The sequence below is a fragment of the Balaenoptera musculus genome, chromosome 14 (genome assembly GCF_009873245.2).
Source record: "Balaenoptera musculus isolate JJ_BM4_2016_0621 chromosome 14, mBalMus1.pri.v3, whole genome shotgun sequence".
Lineage (NCBI taxonomy): Eukaryota > Metazoa > Chordata > Mammalia > Artiodactyla > Balaenopteridae > Balaenoptera > Balaenoptera musculus.
Window position 1 is genome coordinate 63,083,476 of NC_045798.1, and position 25,524 is coordinate 63,108,999.

The following is a 25,524-nucleotide window of genomic DNA, read 5'->3' on the forward strand; positions in this document are numbered from 1 at the left end:
AGTATTATCAACTCTGCTTTGCAGATGAAGAAACTGAGACTTGGAGAAGTTAAACAACTGGCCAAAAGTCCACAGGTATTGAGCACATAGTTAGGACTCGACCTAACCTGTTCCTTTTACTTTGCAGTTTTCCATTATTACCCTCCGAGGTCTACCAGTCATATTAACCCTTACAACCCCACCTAAGCACCAGCCTTTTGCTTATGCCATTCTGTTTTCTTTCTTTTCCAAAATTTGATTCTTTAAATTTTTCTAAATTTTAAATTGTCACAATTCAAACATATAGATAATAATAATAGACATCCATGTACCCACCACCCAGATGTAAGAGGTATAACAGATATTAATATTTTGTGTAATTAACTTAGGCCTTTCTCTTTTTTAAAGGAAATTAAACATGACGGGTAGGTCTAAAGTCTCATGGTCCATCCCTTCCCCCGCCACACCCTCCCACAAACAAACACTATCGTCAACTGGTATCCATTGTTCCCATGAATTTTTGCTTGCACATGTATGTATCCATAAGGAAAATATATTATTTTTGCATGTTTTAGAATTTTACATAAATAACATCATAGTGCACATCGCTCTGTGTTAAGATAAGTTCCTTGTCTGTACAATAGGGATGATAAGGGCTCCACCTCATTGGGGCTGCTGTGAGAATTAACTGAATGGATGTGTGCAAAGCCCTTAGGGCAGTGCCTGGAGATGGTAGGTGCTGTGTTAGGGACAGGCCGTTGCTATTGTTCCTGTTACTATCGTCCTATCATCACACACCCTTGTGCAACTTACTTTTTTTTAAGTTAATATCATGCTTTTGAGATTATTCTGTTGATGCTAGTAACAGAATTCGTCCAACTTCTGTATAATAGTCATTGAATGAAGAAAACACTATTATGTGTGCATTCTTTCACTGATGTACACTTGATTGTTTCTAGCTGATTGCTATTGTAAATAGCACTGAATTGGACTCTCTTGTACTTACCTTCTGCTGCACATTTGTAAGAATTGATCTGAATAGACGCCTATAGAGTTGCTGGGTCCTGAGGTGTATTCATCTTCAGTGTATTAGGTATTGCAAAATTACCTTCCAAAATGGTTGTACTACATCAATTACCACCAGCAGTGCATGAGGGTTCCCATTCCCCATAATCATTATTAACACATATATTTAAAATTTTGTTTCAGTGTGTGTACAGTGGCGTCTAATTATGGTTTTAATTTGCATTCCCTTGATTATTTGAAAAGGTTAAAAGGTTATTTGGAAAGACATTCATATATATATTCAATACATACATTTGAGAGATTGGTTCATATATATATTGGCCATTTAGACCTTGCTCTTCCATAATTTTCCTGTTCATGTACTTTATCATATTTTTCTATTGTCTTTCCTTTGTCTATGGCTTTTATCATATAGACATTTTTCTTGTTTTAATGGACTTTATCAATATTTCCCTTTGTTGTTTGTGCTTTTAGTGAATTGTTCAAGAAATTCCATCCTAAATTGAAATTTTTAAAAAGACACTCAAAGTTTCTTCTAAAAATTTCATAGTTTGCTTGTTCACATTTAAGTCTCTAGCCCATTTGGAACCTATTTTTGTGTATGATGAAAGGTAAAAAGATCTACTTTTATCTTTTCTCATATGGTTAGACAATTGTTTAAACATCAGTAATTGAATATTTCATGCATTGCATTTATAGAATAATCTGAGAAATTTGGATATCTTACTGAACTTAAGTCTTTTCTCATCCATGAACATAATATATTTTTCCATATATTTAGTTATTCTTGTGTATCCTTAAGTAGAAATCTTTATTTTTTTCCAGAATGCGCTTTTGTTAGTTTTTCTTAGACATGTAATTGCTATTGTAAATCACATATTTTTAAATTAAATATTTGCTTGCTGTTTATGTTAATATTTGTGTATTAATCTTGTATCCAATATCTTTATTAAACTTTCTCGTTGGTTCTAATGATTTTTAGGTTCTAATGATTTTATAGATGATCATTAGTTTTTATGAAAATTAAATTTTATTTCTAAATGGGACCAGAGGTTGAAGTTTCTTCTAATTTTATTGATTTGTGATCAAAGAATGTTGTCTCTATGTTATTGATTCATTTGCATTTGTCATTATGCACTTGAAAAGAGTGTGTATTCTCTACCAGTTGGATTTAGGAATCTACATACTTCCATTAGATCAAGGCTATTAACTGTGTTGTTAAAATCTGCACCCATACTAAATTTTTATCCATTTGACTTACCAGTTACTGAGTGTTGTATTAAAATCTTCCACTATGATTATGTACTTGTCAAGTTTCTCCAAGAATTTTATTATTTTTTGCTTCACATATTTTGAAAATACGTTGTTAAAACTGTACAAGTTCAGAATTATCATATCTTCCAGGTTAATTGCTCTTTTTGTCATTGTATAATATACTTATTTCTAATGAAGTGTTTTGTCTGAAAGTTTAATTTGATGGATATTAATATAGCTGCACCAGCTTCTTTCTTGTAGTTGATATGTTCCTGGTATACTTTATCCCATTGTATATATTCTCAGACATTTATGTATCATATATTTAAGCTGGATTTTATTTCTTTTAATTTAATATGAGAATATCGATTCTTTAATTGATGAGTTTAGTTTATTTCTATTTACTGTATTATTTACACACTTATCTTACTTTTTGCTAGTAGCCATGTTTTTTCTTTCTTCATTTCCTGACTTCTATTTGGTTGATTGAGTCTTTATTCTCTTTTATTCCCTCCATTGGCTTAGAAATTACACATTTCTATTTGGGGGTGGTTACTTTTACAATTTTAATATGCATACTTGACATATTAAAATCTAAAGTTAATCAATTTCTCTGCTCTCCTAGGGTAGGGGAATGGGCTACAAACAAGTTATGTTTTAACTCTCATTATCTCCTTTCTTTCTCAAAGATCACTATCTTTTAGTGTTTAGGGTCCACATTTTCTCATGTCTTGATAATAGTTATTATTAGTATAATTTTATATAGTCAATGCTTGCTTAAATTTGTTATATAATTATCATTTTGGGGACTCACCTTTGTTTCTTGCATCTCACACTTTTCTTCTGGGTACAATTTTCTTTTTCTTAAAGTATATCCTTCAGTGGTCATTTAAGTGTGGGTCTATGAGTGAGTGGTCAGTCCTATTTCTCTTTGTTTGCTTGGAAATCCGTTAATTTTGCCCTCACTCTGGAATGATAACCTAGTTGAGTACAGAATTCTAGGTTGATATATGTCCTTGCTCAGAAGATTGAAGTTTGGGTTTTTTTTGTTTGTTTTTTGTTTTGTTTTTGCTTTTTTTTTTTTTTGCCGTGCCACACAGCTTATGGGATCTTAGTTCCACGACCACTGGACCGTCAGGGAATTCCCAGAAGATTGAAGATATTATTCCATGAACTTATATCCTCTATAGCTTGCTGATAGGAATTTGCTATCAATCTAATTGCGTTTATAGAAGATAATCCACCAAATCTGGTTACTTTTAAGATCTTTCTCTTGGCCTTTGGTTTCACTACAATGAATCTAAATGTGGATCTGTTTTTATTCATCATGTTCAATGTCTTTTGTTACTTTAATCTGAAGATTCATATCTTTGCTTAATTCTGAAAAAAACGTGATCAGCCATTATCTATTCAAATATTTCCTCTCACCTATTCTATATATTCTGTTTCTGAAACTCCTGTTCAACATGTCAGAACTTATTCTCTCCTCCACATCTCATGACCTCTCACTGATATTTTCCAACCCTTTATGTCTCTGCCACATCTGCATATTTTGTTTATATTTATCTTACAGTTCAATAATTCTCTATTCAACAGTTTCTAATTGTGTTGTTTAACCCATCCATTAAGTGTTTATATTTAGTGACTATATTTTCATTTCCTGTATTTCTGTTTGCTATATTTTTCATAGTGCCTTGTTGTTTTCCTTAACTGTTTCTTTCATGTCTATAGACAGTTTAAACATACTTAAGTTATAGCCTTTCTCAGATTACTCTATTACCTGAAATTCTGGAGGATTTAATCTTATTGTCTGTTGTGTCTATTGATGGTTAGTCATGGTGGATTGTGTCCTTGAGTGTTTTGTAGTTTTGGAAAGTGAACTCATCACCAGTACTTTATCTGTGGGAATCTCACGAAGTCTTGCAAGTGCTTCTGCCAAGCACCGAAGGGTATTACTGGCATGGAATGAATTTTCTGTACCTGAGGGGGAGGGTTCCCAAATCACACTTGTAGTGTAAAATCAGACCTCAAGCCCACATGTGTGTAAGCCTAAGATATCAATTTCCCATCAACTGTCTTTTTAATCTAGAGTTCTTACAGAGATAAGTTTACTATACTGATGAGCAATTTTTTTCCTAGTCTATTTTTTCACTGAAGATGTTCCTGTGAACGTTCAGGGATCCTGGCTTTATGTGTGGTTCTAATTTTTTGCATATTTTGCCTCATACACAGCCAAAATATCATTTTCTGACCCAAATGTGTATGGAAATCCATCCTGTAGATTGTTGAACATAAAGGCTCCCTGCTTCCAAGATCCACAGCATCAATTCATAGCTGATACTTTGGTTTAAGTTCTCTCTTCATTTCTGACACCTGGAGATTTCTCTTTTTTCTTAAAATCCCAGCAATGCATTTTTAATTATTTAATATACTGTGTCCAAAATTCATGTCTTTGTAGCTTTCTGACTCCTATAGTATTCCCTTAAATTGGCAGCAGCAGGACAAGACCACCTGTCTCAGTTCTGCTGGCCTGAACTTCCTTCCAACACCGGCAGCTGTGTCTGTGCCCTCAGTTCCTGCTCCACCTATGAGGCCAAGTGTAATTCTATCCCCTGGCCCCATTCTTGTCTGCCCCAAATCACTGCAATGAATCAGACCATGCCCAGTCACATCCCAAAATACAATTCAAGATGGGCATGGAGCCTAGGGAGATAGAGAGTAAGTGAGGATGAGTCCCCTAGAGATGTGGAGCCTGGGTCTGTTACAGGATGCAGGACGATTTTAAATCAACCAAAAAACCAAGCACAACTTATTCTGAAAACACATCACACACACAAACTTGACAAGATGGACACCATGCTGCCCAAGGAAGGCCATGACAAACCACATCGCAAGAAGAAGAGAGAGGCTCAACAGGAGAGCCTAGAGGAAACCGGAGTTGCCTTCCTCTGCCAGGAGGGTGGAAAACAGCCCACTTAAGAAGTAGTTCTGGGCATGGCTTTTGAAGAAAGGATTTCAAACCCATTACCTGTGTCTCCATACTCTCCAAAGATATTGATGAAGACGTCAGCATCAGTCCCTGCACCAATGACATCACCAGTGTACACCTTGACTTCATACTTGTTACCTGGAAATGAAGACAGAGAAAGTCTCAGCTCATTCAGGTCCTGAGTAGAGAAGAACAGAGGCCAAAGTAGCTACCAACCATCCACCTTTCCCTCCAGCAATGCATGAATTGTCACCATTACTTTCAATAACCAAGCAAGACACAAGTCGCCTGACGTTGGTTCTAAATGGTCATGGCTGAACTGCGTGCAGAGCAGAAATCAGAGGTAGAGGGGACTTCTGTTTTCATCTACTAACTTGCTGCCTTGGGATGCATGAATCAACCCAAATACAACCAACCCACCACCAGCGTTTCTCCCCTGGATACTGAAATGACTCCCACTGGGTTCCCAGCCTCTACTCTGTCTTCTCCAATCTGTTCTCTATGCTGCATCACAGTATAAAAATTCATGGGGGAAAATTGATTATGCAAATAAAACTCGAATTTATATGTAAGTTGTCAAGGCCATAACCAATGCAAAGACCAGAGGAACCAATAATAGCTAGCAAATGCATGTTCAGGCATTACCTCATTTAAAGACCTGTATCAGCTTCCTGTATCTTTGCTCCATTTATTGAACAGAAATCCATTCTCTGTAACCCCAGAATGCTTCAGCCTTGGCCATGGCCTCAAGTCAGGGGGTGGTGGAGCTCAAGGTAAACTTGACAACATGTTGAGCCCTGCCCAGGTCTCCCCAACCAGAGCCTGCCTTAGGGTCGGGTAGCAAAAGCCAAGGGTTGCTATGTGGTGTGAAATGGAGATTCCTCTAGATTTTCTTTGGGTGCCAACAATTCTAAGGGCTGAGACAACTTTCCCTTCCCTTTCCCTTCCTACAATAGCTTTCTATTTTTCATGTACCAGCATCTTTTTTTTTTTAGATGTCTTATGCCTAGTATAGGAAGCTGATAAAAATTAGAGCTGTTTTATTTGAGGCCCAAATCAGGGCCCCTCTGCCCCCCTCCTCCCTAGAGCCTTCCTCCATGTCCCAGCCCCCACGTGTCTTGCTCCTCTGTACTCCTTGGCTCTGCCATGTTGTCTGTGTCAATGATTTCCAAGTTTCACCATCTCTTCCTTGTGCTGTTTGCTGTTTCCTGCAGGTGAGAATTCTATGTTCCTCAAGAACTTAAAAGAGGTCTGGGAGCAAGACTTGTTTCTCTCATATGGCTTCTCTCACAGCCCCTAGCACAGTGCTGGGCACATATTAGAGTCTCACTGAGTACTTTGAAAAGCTAATTGAATTGAATTTCCTAAATCTCAACGTTTCGTGAAGTTGCTCAGGGCAAAGGACTGAGGTGGGGAGGTGAGAAGAAAACTAACTTCATCCCTTCCCATCTCGAATCTTGTCCAGCAGTACAGGGCTGCCCTCTAGAGATGACACAGTGCAGAATCCTGCAGGGAACCCACGGAGGACACTCCACCCACACGGCCCTGAAGGTTGGCCTTTGACCTGCTGAGGACATTGAGCCAAGAAGGAGCAAAGTCTTCTCTTTCTCTCCTCAATCTTTACTTGGTGAAACCCATCCAGGGAGAGGGAAGACCCTCCAATCTTTTTCCCCAAATGAAGGCTTCAGTAGGACAGTTGTTCTCAGATTCCCGCCCCTTCTTGCTTCACCACTAAGACCCTTCTGAGATGGGACACGGAGCCAGGGCCTTCAGAAGAGTTCAGACAGGCAAACCCCGGCTCAGTGACTTGAAACTTGGGCCACATTCAGGCTCCCAGGGGAGCTTGTTAACAAGGCAGATTTCCAGGTTGCCTTCCAGGCACCCTTCATCAGGGGGTTCATCCAGCGGATCCTGTTCTTGATCATCCTCCAAGGTGCACAGGCCTCCTGCAGGGGTTCTTTCCTCCTCTGGCTGGCAGGGCCTCTGAGAGCCACTCACTTGGGTTCAAGTCCTTTCTCAGGTGCAGTCCAGGGCTCACTTCACACAGAGGCAAAACCCCTCTGCAGGGCCGGTGGTGCCAGGGTGGTGTGGGGACTGGAAGAGGCTCTGAAGGCCACTGCTAAGCATCAGTCAGAGGGGCAACAGGACCCCAAAGGGAACTGGGCACAGTGAAGCAGGAGAAAGGATGAGGGGGCTGGGGAATATTTGTGGAATGATTCAGAGTAGCAGACACTCTGAATCATTCCAGAAGGCGGAATTTGAATTAGTGGGTTGAATTATAAAGAGGAATATTTTAGCTCACCAAAAGAAACATTTTCTAGTATCTAGGGCTATCCAACAAAGGACTGGGATGCCCTCGGGGGAAGTGAGTTTCCCAAGCCCAGAGACACCTAAGCAGTCTCTCTATGCCCAGCACATTGGTGGGGAGCCACCTGTCAGGGATGCCGTGGAGAAAATGGCAGAGGTGAGGGATGAGAGCACTAAGGGTCCTCTTCAATCTGCAATTCCACGACATTTGACCAGGAAAGACAGCCTTGCAGACTATGGAGGGAAGCCAGGAGAACAAGGAAGCATCTCAGAGGATGGGAGAGGTACCCAAGGCCCATGCAGACGAGGCCCGGGAAGCAGGAGCCCACGAAGGGCTTTGGGAACACACATCCTCATCCTTGGAAAGACCAGAGAAGCAGAGTACCAGGGCCGAAGTGAGGCAGCAGGGTGATTAGCCAAGGGTCAGGGGCCAATAGGCCAGAGAAAGCTTCCAGGCCTTGCCAGGTGAGGCTATCAGGGGCCCGTGCCCAGGGATCAGGAAGCCAGATGAACAGAATGCAGGAGGAAGCAGATTCTGGAACAAGGCTAGACTGTCTTCTAAACTCTGTGGAACTTTCTACAGCAAGATGAGGCGCTGGGTCCCCATGTAGCTGGCTGGATGGATAGAAGATCACCCTTGATCACACTGAGGAGAGGCCAAGAACTGCCTTTTAAATCTGCTCTTTAAAAGGCCCCATAGACAGACAAAGAAGCTTCTTTTATTACTGTTCTCTCTCCTTTTTCCCATATTTCCTCTTCAGGCAGAACCCCACAATATCTGATTTGCCATTTTCCAAGCAAGCCCTAGGGCCCAGCGCCCATTCTAAGTTGTGATGAAGTGCACATATTGATGAAAGAATAAAAGCAGGGCTCCGTTCCCTCGCCATTGGCAGACGGCCAGCACAGTACAGCAAGGCTTCCTCTTAAGTGGTCACGTGAGAGCCCCCCAATTTCCCGTGATCAGAGTTTCAACAAACACAAACTTGCCTTTCTGGCACAGTGGGTGGTTCGGCCAGGAGGAAAGGGGAAGCGCCAGGAAAAATCCCTGCCCCAGAGGCCAAGGGAGCAAGGCAGTCTGGAGAAAGATGATGAGAAGAAAGGTGGAAAGAAGAGGCCCGGAATGACTCACCTTCCCTGGCAAATAATACTAAACCTCCACACAGGTGCTGCAGTTCACAAGGCACTTGCGTGTCCTTGATGGAGTCTGACCCATGCAAGGGCCACGCGAGGAGGCAGGTACTGTGGACATTCTTACTGACAGATGAGGTACCGGGGCTCAGAGAGCAAGGTGGCTTAGCTGAGGACACACAGCTGCTAAATGTTGCCAGCAGGGCTCAAAGCCATGTCTCTTGTCTCCAAATGCAGGGCTGTTTCCAGAATACCTCATGGGCTCTCATGCTCTTGGCCAGAGGTCAGCAACAGTTTTCTGTAAGTGCCAGATAATAAATATTCTAGGGCTTGCAGGCCACTTGGTCTCTGTTGCAACTACTCAGCTCTGGTGCTATAGCACCAAAGCAGCTGGATACAATCCTATGTAAATACTACATAAGCAAATGGGTCCAGCTGGAAAACTGGGCCCAGCCCAGTTTTCTTGGGGAAAAAAAGAGAAAGTTTTTTTTTCTAAGAAAACTTTATTTATGGACATGGACACTTGAACTTCACAGAACTTTCCTGTGTCGTGGAATATTATTCTTGTTTTGATTTCTTTTCAACCTTTAAATATGTAAAAGCCTTTCTAGGCTCATGGTCCACACAAAGACAGGTAGAAGGCCGGGTTTGGCCACCCCCTGCCCTGTGTTCTCCTGTGCTCTCAGGCACCGTCCTGTGTGTTTCTGGCAGAGGACTGCAGGCGACTCTGCTCTCTGTGGCCTGGATGGGAACGGAGCTGCCTGGCGCAGGGGAGTCAGCTGCTGGTTGCAGGATAATCACAGCACATCCTAACCACTAGCTAAGCAGCTCAGGGCTCTGAAGGTGGGGGAACTATTGCCCTTGCTCTGTTGGGGTGGAAGGGGTGAGAAGGAGCAGGTCCCGTGCTCTGTTTTTCCTGCCCTTACAATGTTGTGTGACTAGGCTGAGCCTGGTGTTCCCTTGAGTCCAGTGGAGAAGGGGGTCTGGTCTGGGGTTTTCTGAAGGTGGGGACGATGGCAGGTCCAGTTCTGCAACCTTAGGCGTTATGCTTTTCAGCTCATTGCCTGGTTGTGAACGAGCAAGGAGCAGAGATGGGAAGAGAGGGGAAGGTCAGGCCGGAGGAGGAGGTAACAAGGAGTTCATCCCCCTTCCTGAGTGAGCATGGGAGAAACAGGGACTGGAGATGGTCCACCCCGGCCCTAGAGTTGGCCTGTGGTTTACCCATTTGGCATATTATCTGTTATAAAATTCTCTCTAGAACTGATTTCTCTCTGGCCTTTCAGCAGGGTTACCGTTAGCCCAAACGGTGCCTTTGTGCAAATTAGATAAAGGGATCCCTTCCTCAAGACACGTTACTGCCATCTGTTGGATAACTGTCATAATAAATGCATAAATCTACAAGCTCTATGATGTGAAAGGAATCTCCTTACATAGTTGCACTTGTGCAGTGCATAGCCTGTACATCTGAACCCAGCAACCCTACCTTTCAGGTAGTAGCCTCCTTCCACTAAAGGGCAACGGGAGCTCGGAGTGGACAAACTAATTGAAACGTTGATCTGAACAATATACAACAGATACAGATCACGGTGCCAATCACATGGTGCCTTCCAAAGCCAAACAGCGTTGAGCTGGGGTCCTGTACAGATAGTATCATTTACAGCTTAAAGACAGATTGCTACCTCAAGGACCCATCATTGGGTTGTCTGTGTCCTTCTTGCCCTGCCCAGGGGATACCCAAGTCCAGCCTTGCCCTTGTCCTTTTTTGCTTCTGCACGCCCCATTGCAGAGGCACAAGGCTACTCCTTCCAAACAGGGAATCTGGCCCCTGCGGACCAGCCGGAAGCTGCCTGTGCGGGCTTCCAGAAAAGGCAGGCAATGGCAGGCCCCAGATGCCTCCTGCGCTGCCGGGTGTGCCAGCGGCTCCCACAGCCTCCCCGGCATGCTGTCTGGAACAGTCATCACACAGCAGTGACAGGACACATCTCCAGAGAGCAACCCTGCGTGGCAGGGGGAGGCAGAGCCCTGAGGGGGCCGGAAGCCCCAAGTCCTGGTGCCGCGTGCACAACTGAGCCGGCTGAGTTGCTCTTTGTGTGCCCAGCAGCAGAAGCCTAGCAAAGACCCCATAACTAAGCCTCTGTCCCACTTGCCAAGGAAGAGACCATCCCATGCCTAACGTGGCTGGAGCCTCCGAGAAGCTCACGTGGTCCAGGCTTTTTCAGGAAGCAGAGAATCCTGAATGAGCTAATGATGGGCTGAGTTTCTTTCCCTGCCTTTCGCCCATCCCCAGATCCTGTTTAATTAGGACGTGGCTTTATTTATTTTGGCAGGTGAGACTGGGGAGGAGGGTTGGAAGGAGGATGACGGGTCCTGATTTTACCCCACCCCCAACCGCATCTGCCAGGTTCACACCCCGACACCCAGCACTTCCGCTCACCCAGAGCCAGGATGCCAACACACAGAAGTGAGATCGCACAGGCGCTGCGTGGGAGGAGATGAAAATGGCAGGGAGAGAGACTCAGGGGGGGGCTGCCCTGGGGGTGGGAGCCGAGGGGGAACGTTCTCCCCCCAGCCAGGGAATGCCCCTAACTACTCAAGCCTGCATGGATATGGGGAGAACGTGGTCTGCAGAACCCAAGGATGGGCGGCGAGGCTCCGTGCTGAGAGCTAGGTCATGGCCATTGGTCCGTGAATGCCCTCCCAGGCCCATGGTCTCGAATTCTCCCTCCCCGAGTGCTGTCCCCAGACAGTTTCCTCTTTCTTCCCTCAGGTCCAGAGACCCAGATCTCTCACCCAGATTCACCCCGTTCTTTAAACAGGACTGGAACACCTCTGTTTTCTCTGTAAGGCCCTCAACCTCCCTGCCCTTGCAGACACACCCACTAATCAAGATAATAAGAGCCTCCAGGGCTTGCTGAGAACCTAGTGTGGGCCAGCACACCTATTATCTCGTGTAATCCTCACAATGACTATTGTCACCATCTACTGATGAGGCAATCGATGGAAGCAGGAGGTTGAGACACTTAAGTTTTCACAGTTGGAAAAGATTGAAACCCAGACCTGGACTCAAGGGATCCAGACAAGAAGGCTCTTTCCTTAGCTGTCATTCCACCCACCCTACCGGGTGTAGCTTAAACCCCAGATTCTCTCTGAAGGGCCCTACCTCCCAAGCCCTAAGTGCTCCACTCCAGAACTTCTGGGGTCTGCATCACTTATTTGGCACTTACCACGTGCTAGAACACAAGCCGTGGGTTGAACTCAGCTGAGCCTGGTTACACAAAATTAAAACATCACTCAGTCATGAATAGTTGCTCTTGGGTGGTAATCAAGAAAAAATACTCTGCTCTTTTCCTCCCCGCCCCCACCCCCAAATAAATATACAGCTCATATATTTCCTAGGAAACCGTGATGTCAGCCTAATGCTATCAGGTGTTTTAACAGTATGGAGTAGATAAGCTTTACTCTTCCTCGTGCTCACCTCCCTCATTGCCAAGCCCCACGGAGCTATTTCCACATGCGCCCCCATTGCTCGCCTGCCCCAGTCCTGCTGCGCTGCCGAAGGTCCTTTCCTTCCACGCGCACACTCAGTAACTGTGGCTGCATTTCTCCTCTTTCCAACCCAGATTCCACTCCATTGCTGGAGTTTATCCTCCCACAGCGCTGGGAAGCCAGCACTTCTCAGGTGCTGCCCGAGGTGAGTAATATGTGTCGAAAGACTTATCATTCTGCGAACCCCTTGAGCCAACAGTTCAATCCCTGTGCATAACAATTAGTTTATGCTAGGAAATAATTGTGTTCATAGATTACCTAAAAAGATGTCTATCACAGCACTGTTAGTAATAACAAGAAATTGAGAACAACTTCAAAATATCCAAAATGAGGGACTGTTGGGGGTGAATTACAGTATTCACTCATTCATGGAATACCATGCAGCCATTTAAAATAATAGTTTAGAAGATTAGTCAATGCTATTAAGTGAGAAAAACTGGTTATAAATCTGACTATAATACAGTACCATTTTTCATCAATATATGGTGCTTAATACATTCACGCACAAAAAAAGAATAGAAAAGAAATTCACCAAAATGTTAACAGAGGTGTCTCTAAGGCTGTCCTACACAGTGATTAAGTTCAAGTCTCTGGGTTCACTTTTGGCTCCATCACTTGTAAACAAATTACTTAAACTTTTTGTGCCTTCACTTCCTTCATCTGCAAAATGGGGATGTGATAATACCTCCCTATGTCTGAAACATACAAACAGCTTATACAGCTTAATTTAAAAAAAAAGAAAAGGAAACAAAGAAACCAATCAAAAAATGGGCAGAAGACCTAAATAGACATTTTTCCAAAGAAGACATATAGGTACATGAGGCCAACAGGCACATGAAAAGTTGCTCAACATTGTTAATTATTAGAGAAATGCAAATCAAAACTACAGTGAGGTAACACCTCATTCCAGTCAAAATGGCCATCATCAAAAAGTCTACAAATAACAAATGCTGGAGAGGGTGTGGAGAAAAGGGAACTCTCCTACACTGTTGGTGGGAATGTTAAATTGGTACATCCACTATGGAGAACAGCATGGAGGCTCCTTAAAAAACTAAAAATACAGTTACCGTACGACCCAGCAATCCCACTCCTGGGCATATATCTAGAAAAGACAAAAACTCTAATTTGAAAAGATACATGCACCCCAATGTTCACAGCAGCACTATTTACAATAGCCAAGACATGGAAGCAACCTAAATGTCCATCAACAGATGAATGGATAATGAAGATGTGGCACATTTATACAATGGACTATTACTCAGCCAGAAAAAATGAATGAAATAATGCTATTTGCAACAACATAGATGGACCCAGAGATTATCACATTAAGTGAAGTAAGACAGAGAAAGACAAATATCATATGATATTACTTATATGTGGAATCTAAAAAAATAGTACAAATGAACTTATTTATGAAACAGAAATAGATTTACAGACATAGAAAACAAACTAATGGTTACCAAAGGGGAAAGCAGGGGAGGGATAAATTTGGGATTAACAGATACAAACTACTGTATATAAAGTAGATAAACAACAAGGACCTACAGTCTAGCACAGGGAACTATATTCAATATCTTGTAATAACCTATAATGGAAAAGAATCTGAAAAACACTTGACGCTAAGGGGAGGGGTCAAGTAGGAAACCATTGGTGGCTGGAATGGACACCCACAGACCAAGGCAATATCTGTATCATAAATTCACGTTTTCATGATTACATAATATAGCTCTGCGAAAGTGCAATTTCCAAAAATAGAAACAAAGGTTATTATAAACACCTATTTGAAAACCAAAATAACCAAGTATGGGGCAAATATACAATTCCATGCATTCCCCCAAAGGTTCTGGCTGGTTGGTTGAAAGAGAATGTTGCTGGCAGTGGTCCCAGGGAACCTGAGGCCACAGTGAAGCTGCAAATTTGAGGGTCTATCCCCAGCTTTGTGAATGAGACACTGTGCCACCAGGACCCATCAGTTCCTAAAGTGCCCTCATTCTGTTTGAAAGCCTGGTGAACTCCTCACCCATGAAGTCGCAGATTGAGCATCACCTCCTCTATGAAGCCCTCCTGGTTCCTCCTTCCTCTGTGCTTCCATTGACCTGGGTCATCTCCCACCTACAACATTCTATCCCTTTGTACTGTGATTATTTACTGGCCTGACTCTCTCCCCTCTAGACTCTAAGCTCCTATAGAAAAAAGGCCTTACATATTTACCCGGAGCCCAGGATCTGGTGCAGAGAAGATTCCCAATAAATGCGCACTGCCCACTGAATCACTGAATGACGTTGGAGGAGCATGAGCCGGCCTCTTGAGCCCAAGTCTCTAGCTCTGCCTATAGTTACACTGTGTGACCAAGAGCAGCTTGTTCAACTTCCCTGGGCTTCTGATCTCTTCTCTGTAACACAGAGGAGGGTAGATAAGGTCGTTTTTGGTACTGAAATTATCTGATACTCTTCACTGGGGCCTCATTCAAAGCAGTTCTCTTCTTCCCACTCTTTCCGGAGATGACTTTCTGCAATGCTAGGTGGCAGCAGATGGGGTGGGTGGGAAGCTGCTGTGAAGTTCAGAGGAGGAGAGTGCTGCGGGGCTGGCCCTGCTCTCCCCACCCCGAAGCCCTCGTGGCTGTGAGTCCGTGGACCCAGGATCACCTCTGTAGGGTTCCAAGGAATCATGATTCCCATGCAGCAGCCACAACAAATAGAGCTCAGGGGACCCTGAGTAACATTTGAGCTGGGTTCAGGGGAAATGTCAGGGAGAGGGAAGGGGTTTGGGAAGAGTGGTGCCCCTCGCAAGCTTTGGCTGCCGTCAAGGTCATGAGCCTATCCCCAGTTGTCTAGATGAGCCTGCCGGATTCTAGAGGGGATCCTGGCACTTAGTGCCTCCAAAGTCCTTTCTGAGTCTGAGAGGCCAGAATCTTGAGTCTGTGCATCTCAGTGTCAGCATGAGCCTAGATGTGGAAGAAGCAGCAGGGGGAGAAACACTGGCTTTGTAACAACAGCGACAACCAGACTTGCCTCATGTACTGAGCATTTATTCTATGTTCTGCACTGCACTAAGTCCTTTAACGTTCACTCCCCTAATTAACCAGCTCAAGCACTTTCTGAAGTGGGAATTAATGTTATCCCCATTTTACAGATGAGGAAATAGAGGTACAGAGATTAAGGCATCTGTACATGCTTAACTGGTAGAAAGGCAGAGCCAGGTTTTGACCAGAGAGATTGGGGGTTCAGAGACAGAGCTCTTGGTGGGGAGATGGGCATGTGTAAAAGAATAGAAAGTAGGGGGTGAGGATGAAATGGGGAAGAAGCATCCACTGCAGAAGGGGAGGGACCAAAAGCCAATCTCCCCCTGCCTCCGTAGAGGAAGGCTAGCCCCAGACAATCCTCTGTTGGCTTGTGAAAATAAACACTCTACTAGTACTGAAAAGACCCGAGAGGCCACCTAGTGCCCCTACTCCACAGAGGAAGAAACAGAGGACAGGAGAGGAACTGAGCTCTGCCCCATGTCCCATCCCTGCTGGGGGCAAAGCCAGAACTAGAACTCAGAGTGCACAGCCCATGTGCTTTCTGACCCAGAGAGCTATATTTTTAAATTAATGATCTAGCTACTCTATGATATCATCCAGTAGAATCTGGGAGTAGGTCAGGGCTGCCGGTTTATTTGGCAGGGCTCTCACGATGGATGTCTTTTGCATCAGTCACCCAGGCTGCTTGCATTTGCTCCTGTACCATGCAGTTCTCTGGCTTGTCCGTAATCCACTGCAGGTCAGCACAATCTGCACGTGCCCCTAAGACATTAATCACGATCCCTTTCTAGTGTTGTCCTTTTTTCAAATGCACCCTGGGCACTGTGCCCAACACAGTCTTGCCAAGACCCGGTGCACACCCGGAGCTGTGTGATAATCATTGTGTAGCATGGCCTGGGCTGGAAATTATAACCCAGTTACCTGATGAAATAAACAGGAGTGGAAACAGTGATTGTGCCAGAGGAACACGATGTCATTTTTACCTGGTCCCCAGCTCTGGGCAACTTTGGGCCCCCAGCACTGGCTGTCTCATTTGGTAGAGCCCAAAAAAAAAAAAAAGCCAATCCATTTGCTCCAGACTGGGAAGCAATGAGAATGTCATCTGCCTCCCCGCCGCCTGCACACTGCAGCCCACCTGCCCAAGCTGTTGCGGGCTCCCTTTCCTCCAACTACCAGCCCCTCAGCCTCTTTGGAGCACAACACAAAACTGGTTGCAGTCGTATTTATTATTAATCCACCAAAGAAGACTAAACGCTCCTTAGAAGAAGGCTTGTCCCTAACGAACAGGTCCCAGCTGGGAGCAGGGCTGGTGGCTGGACCCACCTCACTCCGGGCCCTTCTGAATGCACGGGCCCTCTCGGCTGTCAGTGAGGCCTGGTCTGAAACCCTGATGAACTGTTGTGCCTGCGCTCTGACAGCCCTGGCGTGTGCACAGCCCCCAGGCCAGCTGGAACTCAGCTCCTGCCTTCAGAGGCCTGTCTCACTGCCAAGCTGGCAGCCTCTCCTGTTGCGACGTGGGCTCAGTACTGATTTAAGCCACGTGATCAACTCAGCGCTTTTCAAGGTGGGAGGGTCTGTGGGTAGGCACCAGGATGGGGACAATTACTTGGCCAGAAGGCAGGAAATGACGTCATATTGGTAGTGAGAAGGCCATGTCTGCCCTAAACAGGTCTTGCCTGTGCCTCCCTACCGGTGAGAGCCCCAACACTGGGTCACCCCAAATCTACTCCATCTTATCCTGCCTGTCTACCTCCATGTCCCCACCCCTGATCTTTCAAGGCCACCCCCATCCCACCTCCAGCCTCAGGGATGTGCCCTGAGCCTCCCTGGGGCCAGAAAGACATGGGTAGCCCTGCATTCTCAGCCTGTGTAAGTCTGCAGTGTGCTTATCAACTGCATGTGGGCGCTGTGCCCCATGAATGTCACACTAAAGGTGACCCAGCATCAAGGGGATCACTGGGCGGAAGAAACATGGAGCCAGGTGAAAGGGCTGCGAGATGCTTAGCTAGCAGAGTACCAGAGGAAGCTAGCTCCTCAAGGGCCCTTGGACAACATCCGGGTTTTCTGGTAAGATGAGGAGGCAGCCCAGAGGACAAGTAACTTGCCTAAGGGGCACAATTACAGAGGGGCAAGTCTAGAAGCCAGCTCTCTGTGCCCCAGGAGAGCTCTTTCCACCCATCTCTGCTGCTGGTCTTCATGAGTGGGTGTGTCTGCACACACCCCATACACACACGAGCCCACGTCCTATCGATCTTCACCCAAGCCCCACCGAAGTGACCAAGTGCGCAGGCACAAGTGAAAGTGTTACCCTCAGAGAAACCTGAGCTTAGCTGGAGACACCAGATAGACACATATTAAGGAGTTAGAGCCCAAAGAGGCGAATAGCGGTCCCTGAGATATGGTGTTTCTCAGCCATTTATCCATCTCAAAACTCCTGAGGGCTACAGCACACCCCCATCAGCCACAGTGGCTCATTCTGGCTGTATTTGATTCAGCCAGAATGTATCTGAACCTCAGGGAGCAGGTGGAAAAGTTTCTCTTCTCTGCCCATGAGATTCCTTACACATCCCCTAACTGCCTTTGGGGTGGGGGCACTACGCTGAGTATCACTGCACTACAGTGGAAGGCACAGACTTCAATTCTCCAGAGTTTGCAGGCAGAGAAAAACCCAAGGCAAGGCCACAGGTGATGCTTTCCAGAGAGGCTGGGGCTTTAGACCCAGTGGGGTTTGGGTGGCATGGAGAAAACCGAAGGAAAGGGTGAAAGAGAGCAGGTGAGGGGGAAGAGGCACGGGCCCTGAGGTTTCCTCTGACCCTGGTATATGTTTTAGTGGGCGATCCACAATTTTCTGTCTAACTGACTTGAGACAGATGTCTGGGAGAAAGGAGAAGCCCCCAAGGCAGCAGGCAGGCAGGCAGGCCCTGGGGCTCTGGCGAGAGCAGTCCTATTCAGTCCTTTTTGGGGTAGCTGAGGTGGGGCCTGAACCCCAGAAACTGCTCTCAGTAGTCTGGCTTCCACTCCACAGTCTGGGAGCAGGTGGAGAGAGGGTGTCTCATCCTGTGCCTCAGGCTTCAATCCCATTTCCCATGGGTCCCTTGAAACCTCTTCATGGTTTATTAGTGTCGGAGAGAACAGCTTTCAGAGCACTGCCTGCCAGACACTAGAGCCAACACAGTCTGAGCAAACAGGTTGAGAAAGGGAAGTTGCTGGCCTGAGATCAAGAAACAGAGGAGGAGACTACTCAGGGTCATGGAAGTTCACCCTGACCTCCGTTGTAGGTGCAAAGCGGAGATAATAATAGACCTTACTTCCTCAGGGTGTTATGAATTTTAAATAAGATACTAACTGTAAGGTATATGCACACAAAGACACAGTCTGAAGAAGGATTTTGTCCATAGCTAGTAGGTGGCATTGTTAGGATTTGAACCTAGGACTCTTTGGCTTGAGACGGGAGCTCTGAGCCATCATGCCCTCCACCCTCTTTGTGAATACCCTGTACTATGGCAATGTCTGTCCTCTCTTGGACTCTGAGCACCTTGAGGGAAAAGACCATGTTTTTACCCTGACCCAGAATCTAGGAACAGGTCAGGGGGCATCACCAATGGCAGTTGCTAATGGTGAGGCTTCAGTTCGAGGTCTAGGAGACTGACTGCCCTTAGATCCTGGCCAAGGGCTTTCATCAGTGTGTAAATGTCAATGCCCCCTCTGGGTTCTGGGTGTCAAAAGGGTGAGCCATTCCAGACAGGATGAAATAAATCCTCCAGGAAGGGAATCAGGTGTCCATGTCAATGGAGGTGGGGGAATGCAAAGAAGCAGATGGCAGGAGGGAAAATTCGCCACGCTTCTGGAACGATTTGAGAGTCAAGACTGTGTTTCCAGGTATAATCAATACAGATACGCTGAAAAAGCAGCTGCCAACCTTCCCCAGGCCCCAGAAGGTGCCAGGACCCCTGACACCCATTCTAAGAAGGAAATGAGCATAGAGATGGCTGCAGACTCCCTGTTCAAGCTGCATATATATCTGAGATTCTTAATTAGGAGGTGTGATGTCTGCCTGGATCATTTTTTTTGTTGAGAGGTGGTGGAGAGCCAGCCAAGATTGGGACACCCACACCTGCTGACTCACGTGGGGATGAGTCAGGAGAATCCATAGGTTTCTCCAGCAGCCTCTAAGTCCTGGGCAAGGACTGAGGACTTGAGGTGGCGAGAGCATTTTCATCTTTTCTTCCAGGTGATTATGGTGTAGGGTCACTGTTAAAAATAGTTAATGAGAATTTAGGGTGCATTAAAAGAAGCAGGACATAAACCAAATGTCCATTAACCGACAAATGGATAAATAAAATGTAGTATAAATATAAAAAGGGATATTATTAGGCCATAAAAAGAAATGAAGTACTGATATATGCTATAACATGAATAAACCTTGAAAACATGCTGTATGAAAGAAACAAGTCACAAAAGGCCCTGTACTATATGATTCTGTGTATATGAAATGTCTAGAATAGACAAAACTATAAAGATAGAAAGTAAATTAATGGTTGCCTAGAGCTAGGGAGTATTGGGAGGGGTGTGTTGTGAGTGACTGCTAAAGGATATAGGACTTCTTTTGGAATGATAAAAATGTTCTAAATTTGATTGTGGTGATGGTTGCACAACTTCACGAATATACAAAAAACCATTGAATGTACACTTTAAGGGTGAATTATATGGTATGTGAAGTATATCCCAATAAAGCTGTTAACAAAAAAACTAGAAAAAAAGAAGCAGGACATCAAGGGACCCTGAATAGCTAAAACAATCTTTAAAAAGAATAACAGGGACTTCCCTGGAGATCCAGTGGTTAAGACTTTGCCCTCCAAAGCAGGGGGTGCAAGTTCGATCCCTGGTCAGGGAGCTAAGATCCCACATGCCTCAGGGCCAAAAAACCAAAACATAAAGCAAGCAATATTGTAACAAATTCAATAAAGCCTTTAAAAATGGTCCACATCAAAAAATCTAAAAAATAAAATAAAATAATAAAATAAAAAGAAGAACAAATTTGGAGGTCTCACACATCCTGATTTCAAAACTCCCACAAAATTACAGTAATCAAAATGGTGTGGTACTAGCATAAGGACAGACATTTAGACCAATGGAATATAACAGAGAGCCCAGAAATAAACCCTCATATATATGGCCAAATGATTTTCAACAAGGGTGCTAAGACCATTCAATGGAGAATGGTCTTAACACAGTCTTTTCTACAAGTGGTGCTGAGAAAACTGAATATCCACATACAAAAGAATGAAGTTGGACCCTTACTTTTCACCATATACAAAATTTAATTCAAAATAGATCAACAACCAAAATGTAAGAGCTAAATCTATAGCACTCTTAGAAGAAAACATGGGACAAAAGCTTCATGACATAGGATTTGGCAGTGACTTCGGATATGACACCAGAAGCATAAGCAACAAAAGAAAAACTAGATAAATTAGACTTCATAAAAATTAAAAACTTTTATGCACCAGCAGACACAAACAGCACAAAAGGCAGCCCATGGAATGGGAGAAAATATTTGTAAATCATGTCTGATAAAGGGTTTATATCCAGAAATATATTCTGGATAGACTCTTACAACTCCACAAGAAAACAAACAACCTGATTAAAAAATGGGCAAAGGACTTGAATGGACATTTCTCCAAAAAGATGTACAAATGACCAATAAGCACATGAAGAGATGCTCAACATCACTTATCCCCAGGAAATGCAAATCGAAACCACAGTTGAGATACCACCTCACAACCATTAAGATGGTTATTATCAAATATAAACAAATAAAAACCCCAGAAAATAACAAGTATTGATGAGTGTGTGGAAAAATTGGAATTGCTGGTAGGAATGCAAAATGGTGCAGCTGCTGCGGAAAGGAGCGTGGCAGTTCCTCAAAAAGTTAAACATAGAATTACCATATGATCCAGTAATTCCACTTCTGGGTGTATATCCAAAAGAACTGAAGGCAGGAACTCGAACAGATATTCATACACCAATGTTTACAGCAACATTATTCACTATAGTCAAAAGGTGGAAACAACCCAAAGGTCCACTGACAGACAAATGGATAAATAAAATGCGGTCTATACATACAATGGAATATTATTCGGCCTTACAAAGAAAGGAAATTCTGACACATGCTACAATGTGGATGAACCTTGAAGATACTATGCTAAGTGAAATAAGCAGTCACAAAAGGACAAATATTCTATGATTCCACTTATATGATGTTCCTAAGTAGTCATTTTCAAAGAGACAGGAAGAAGAATAGAGGTTACCAGGGGTGGGGGAGGGGGATGGGAATATGGAGTTATTCTTTAATAGGTACAAATTTCAGTTGGGGAAGATGAAAGAATTCTGGAGATGGATTGTTGTGATGGTTTCACAACAATGTGAATGTACTTAGTGCCATTGAATGGTGCACTTGAAAATAGTTAAGATGGTAAATACTATGCGTATTTTTCCACAATGATTTTTTAAAAGAAGCAGGCAATAAACATTATGTATATTTTTCCACAATAATTTTTTAAAAGAAGCAGGCAATAGAGTCAGGGAGGCCCTCTGCACGCTGTTCTGATGAGGCCCCATCTGAAACACAGGGTTCTAGCTTGGGAGGCACGTTCTTGAGGGGCAATGATAAACCAGGGCTGCTCAGGAGCCAGGTTGGGGATGAGCCACAAGACGAGAGGCTGAGGAACCTGGGGGTGCAGTCCCGAGAGGAGAGAGCCCTGTCTTCCTACAGCCGAAGGGCTGACGTGAAAACCTCCTGCGCCGGGTGAGGGGAGGTCTGAATCAGACTGGCAAACATCTCAGGGAGACTCATGGGGGTTTAATTTCAGGCTGACCCTTCTGACAACAAGTGCCGCTCAGCAGTGGGATGGGTTGCCCTGGGAGGTTGGGCAGCATCCCCCACTCAAGAAAGGCTAGATTTAAACCAAGGCTGGAGAAGCAACTGGGGGGGGATGCTGTGGAAGGACTCCTGCGACAGCAGGAGACTGGGCCAGCTGACCTCCATGAGCCCCTCGCTCTGATCCCTCAGGCTCTGATCTCTCAGGTGCCCTTGGTCTTGCCCTGTCCAAGGGGCAGACAGAAGGCACATTCCACCAACAGCTAGTAGCCCTGCCTCCGAGTCCCAGCTCTGTCAGTGATTGGCTGTCTGATCTTGGATGAGTCACCACCTCCCGGGCCTCAGTTTACTCATCTGTGTAATTAACACCTGTCTGCCTTCCCCCACCCCCACCCCCGGAAGTGTGGCAAGGACAAAGTGCAGCAAAGACTCATGAAGAGGAGAGCCCAGGTACCTTCACAGCCCTCCTCCCCTCCCTCCTGGACTCTGCTTTCCCTTTCTCTCAGAGCAGGGCTGGTAGTGTTCCCAAGGATGCAGTTTGCACACCACTGGTGGTACGTGGGATGCTAGGGGTGATAACATGAGGCTTATCTAATGTTGCCTATTTATTTTAATATTTGCTAATTATCCTTGATATTTGTAGCAAAGGATAACAATAAAGGTTTTAATGATAGCGAGATAGACTTTTCTTTTTAAAATATACTTACAAGTTAATATAAGTTGTAAAAAGTGAGTTAAAGAAGAGTAATAATAACGAAAGTGATATCTGAATAAAGCAAAAGTCTTGAAGGAGGAATGTGAGTGGCTGGGATTTGGGAACCCCAGATGGATTGGGGAGATATAACAGCCTGGGCCCCCAGGCCTGGTGATCAGATGCAAAGAAAACCAAAAGAAAAAGCCTTTTTGGTTGGTCCTATTGCCTGGTTTCCTTAAGGTGCCAGATTTTACCAACCGACTGACAATTAAGAAATAGAACTAGGTTCTTGGATCCTCCATCCACATGACTGTCGACTTCTACCTCCTTCTTCTTGAACCTGCTGTCTCTGTTCATACTCATGCCAGTGGCTCCATGAGGAAGAGGACAGTGCTGACTCAGCCATTCCCCTCAAGGTGGTAGGAACATGTTGGGTCCCTCCCCCAAAGTATACTTAAACAGAAGCCTAGAGAGGAAATGCCAGGCTCTGTGCCACGCGGCGAGGGTGATATTCTTGTCCAGGGCAGCAGTTCCAGTACACCTCGGCTTAGCTTCTGCACCAGGGAGGGCAAGCTCCCCTCAGGCACTTGTGTCTTTAAGCATGATATGCGAGATCCCCTGTAGAGGAACCATCTAGAAAACTAATCAAGGCCCCGTCCCCTCCACTCCACTATTATCTGCTGATCACCTTGGTCAAAGGGTCGGTCGGTCAGCCTGGAACACTTACCTTCCCTGAGGAGCTGGAATGAAAGAAGGTTCCAGCTGATTATTAGCCAGAACATTGGGAGATGGCCCTTGGGGGTGGAGAGAGGGGAACAAGGGGAGGAGGGCATGGAATACACGCTGAAAATGCCCCCTTTCCTCTCTTCTCCTTCTATTGTGGCTCACATCCCACATTTTGAAATATTTTTACCTGTCAAACTATGAATAAAGGAATAATTATCTTCCCCATTTTGATGATCAAAGACCTCCGAACACCAAATTAGTATAATTCCAGGTGAAAAGAAAAGAAACTTAACCTTTTGTTTACCAATGCAGTCCCTGAATATTTGAAGATCATGTTTTTCATTCCCTCTCCCAGAATCTAGCGTGGAAATATTAAAAACCCAATGCCCCCCAGCCCATAAAGGAGCAGGGAGCCCAGCTAGGCAGCCTGATTCAGAGACTTTAAGAAAACACTACCCTGGACAGTTCTTGTGGAAAGTTGGGGAACCACTGAGTTACATTCATTCTTTCTCAATGGTGATTTTCAGAAGCGCTTCTCCTAACAGTGGAGCAATGGATTTTCATGTGACCAAAGCAGAAGGTAGGATAAGGAGCTAAAAGGAGGGAAAAGGCCAAGAAAGGGGAAACTAAGAGAACAAAAGAGAAAGATGGCAAGCTTGACAATTTGCTAAGGATTGATCCTGATAAAGAGACTGGATCAAGGATTAAAGTGCTTAAGGTCTATAGGAGAATTGGTGAAATTCACCCCAATAGAAAAGACAGGCACAGGGGGCATGGGCAGACAATTCACACACACACACACCACAAATGGCCAATAAACATATGAAAATGTTCAACCTCACCAGTAATCAAAGAGAGAACATTGAAAAGCTCCTTTTCCAGAATGGCATCACCAAAAAACCTACAAACAATAAATGCTGGAGAGGGTGTGGAGAAAAGTGAATCCTCCTACACTATAGGTGGGAGTGTAAACTGGTACAGCCACTATGGAGAACAGTATGGAGGTTCCTTAAAAAACTAAAAATACAGTTACCATATGATCCAGCAATCCCACTCCTGGGAATATAACTGGAGGAAACCATAATTCGAAAAGATACATGCACCTCAATGTTCATTGCAGCACTATTTACAATAGCCAGGACATGGAAGCAGCCTAAATGTACATTGAGAGACGAATGGATAAAGGAGATGTGGTACATATATACAATGGAATATTACTCAGCCATATAAAAGAACGAAATAATGCCATTTGCAGCAACATGGATGGACCTAGAGATTGTCATACTGAGTGAAGTAAGTCAGACAGAGAAAGACAAATATCATATGACATTGCTTATATGTGGAATCTAAAAAAAGGGTACAAATAAACTTGTCTACAAAACAGAAATAGAGTTACAGATGTAGAAAACAAACTTACAGTTACCAGAGGGTAAGTGGGGGGAGGTATAAGTTGGGAGATTGGGATTGACATATACACACTACTATATATAAAATAGATAACTAATAAAGACCTACTGTATAGCACAGGGAACTCTATTCAATACTCTGTAATGGCCTATATGGGAAAAGAATCTAAAAAAGAGTGGATATATGTATACATATAACTGATTCACTTTGCTGTACACCTGAAAGTAACATAACATTGTAAATCAACTATACTCCAATAAAAAATTAATTTAAAAAAATAATAAAAACTCCTGTTCCCATCCAGCTGGGAAATTAAACAATACTACCAGCTGTTGGCAAGGCCGAGTGGAGTGGGTGCTCTTGCACAGCTGGTGGGACTGTGCACTGATGGGTCCTTTCTAGCACACTTTGGGAATACCCATTAAAAGCCTTAACCCTGTGTATTCTATCTGACGTAGAAATTCCACTTAGGAATTTATCTTAAAGAAAGAACCATTTATCTGTGCAAAGATTTAGGTGTATTGTTCATAATAGTATTATTTATAATAACAAAAAATTTAGAGGGG

General features: G+C 44.3%; 1 protein-coding gene across 2 annotated transcripts in view; it reads right to left on the minus strand.

Moving 5' to 3' along the window:
- Window positions 1-25,524, minus strand: part of LOXHD1 (lipoxygenase homology domains 1) — a 222,126-nt gene that overhangs the window by 180,053 nt on the left and 16,549 nt on the right. For both annotated transcript variants that reach the window (XM_036823221.1, XM_036823220.1), the window contains exon 5: window positions 5,288-5,386. In XM_036823221.1, coding sequence (XP_036679116.1) covers window positions 5,288-5,386 — 99 coding nt within the window. The remainder of the gene's footprint in view (window positions 1-5,287; window positions 5,387-25,524) is intronic.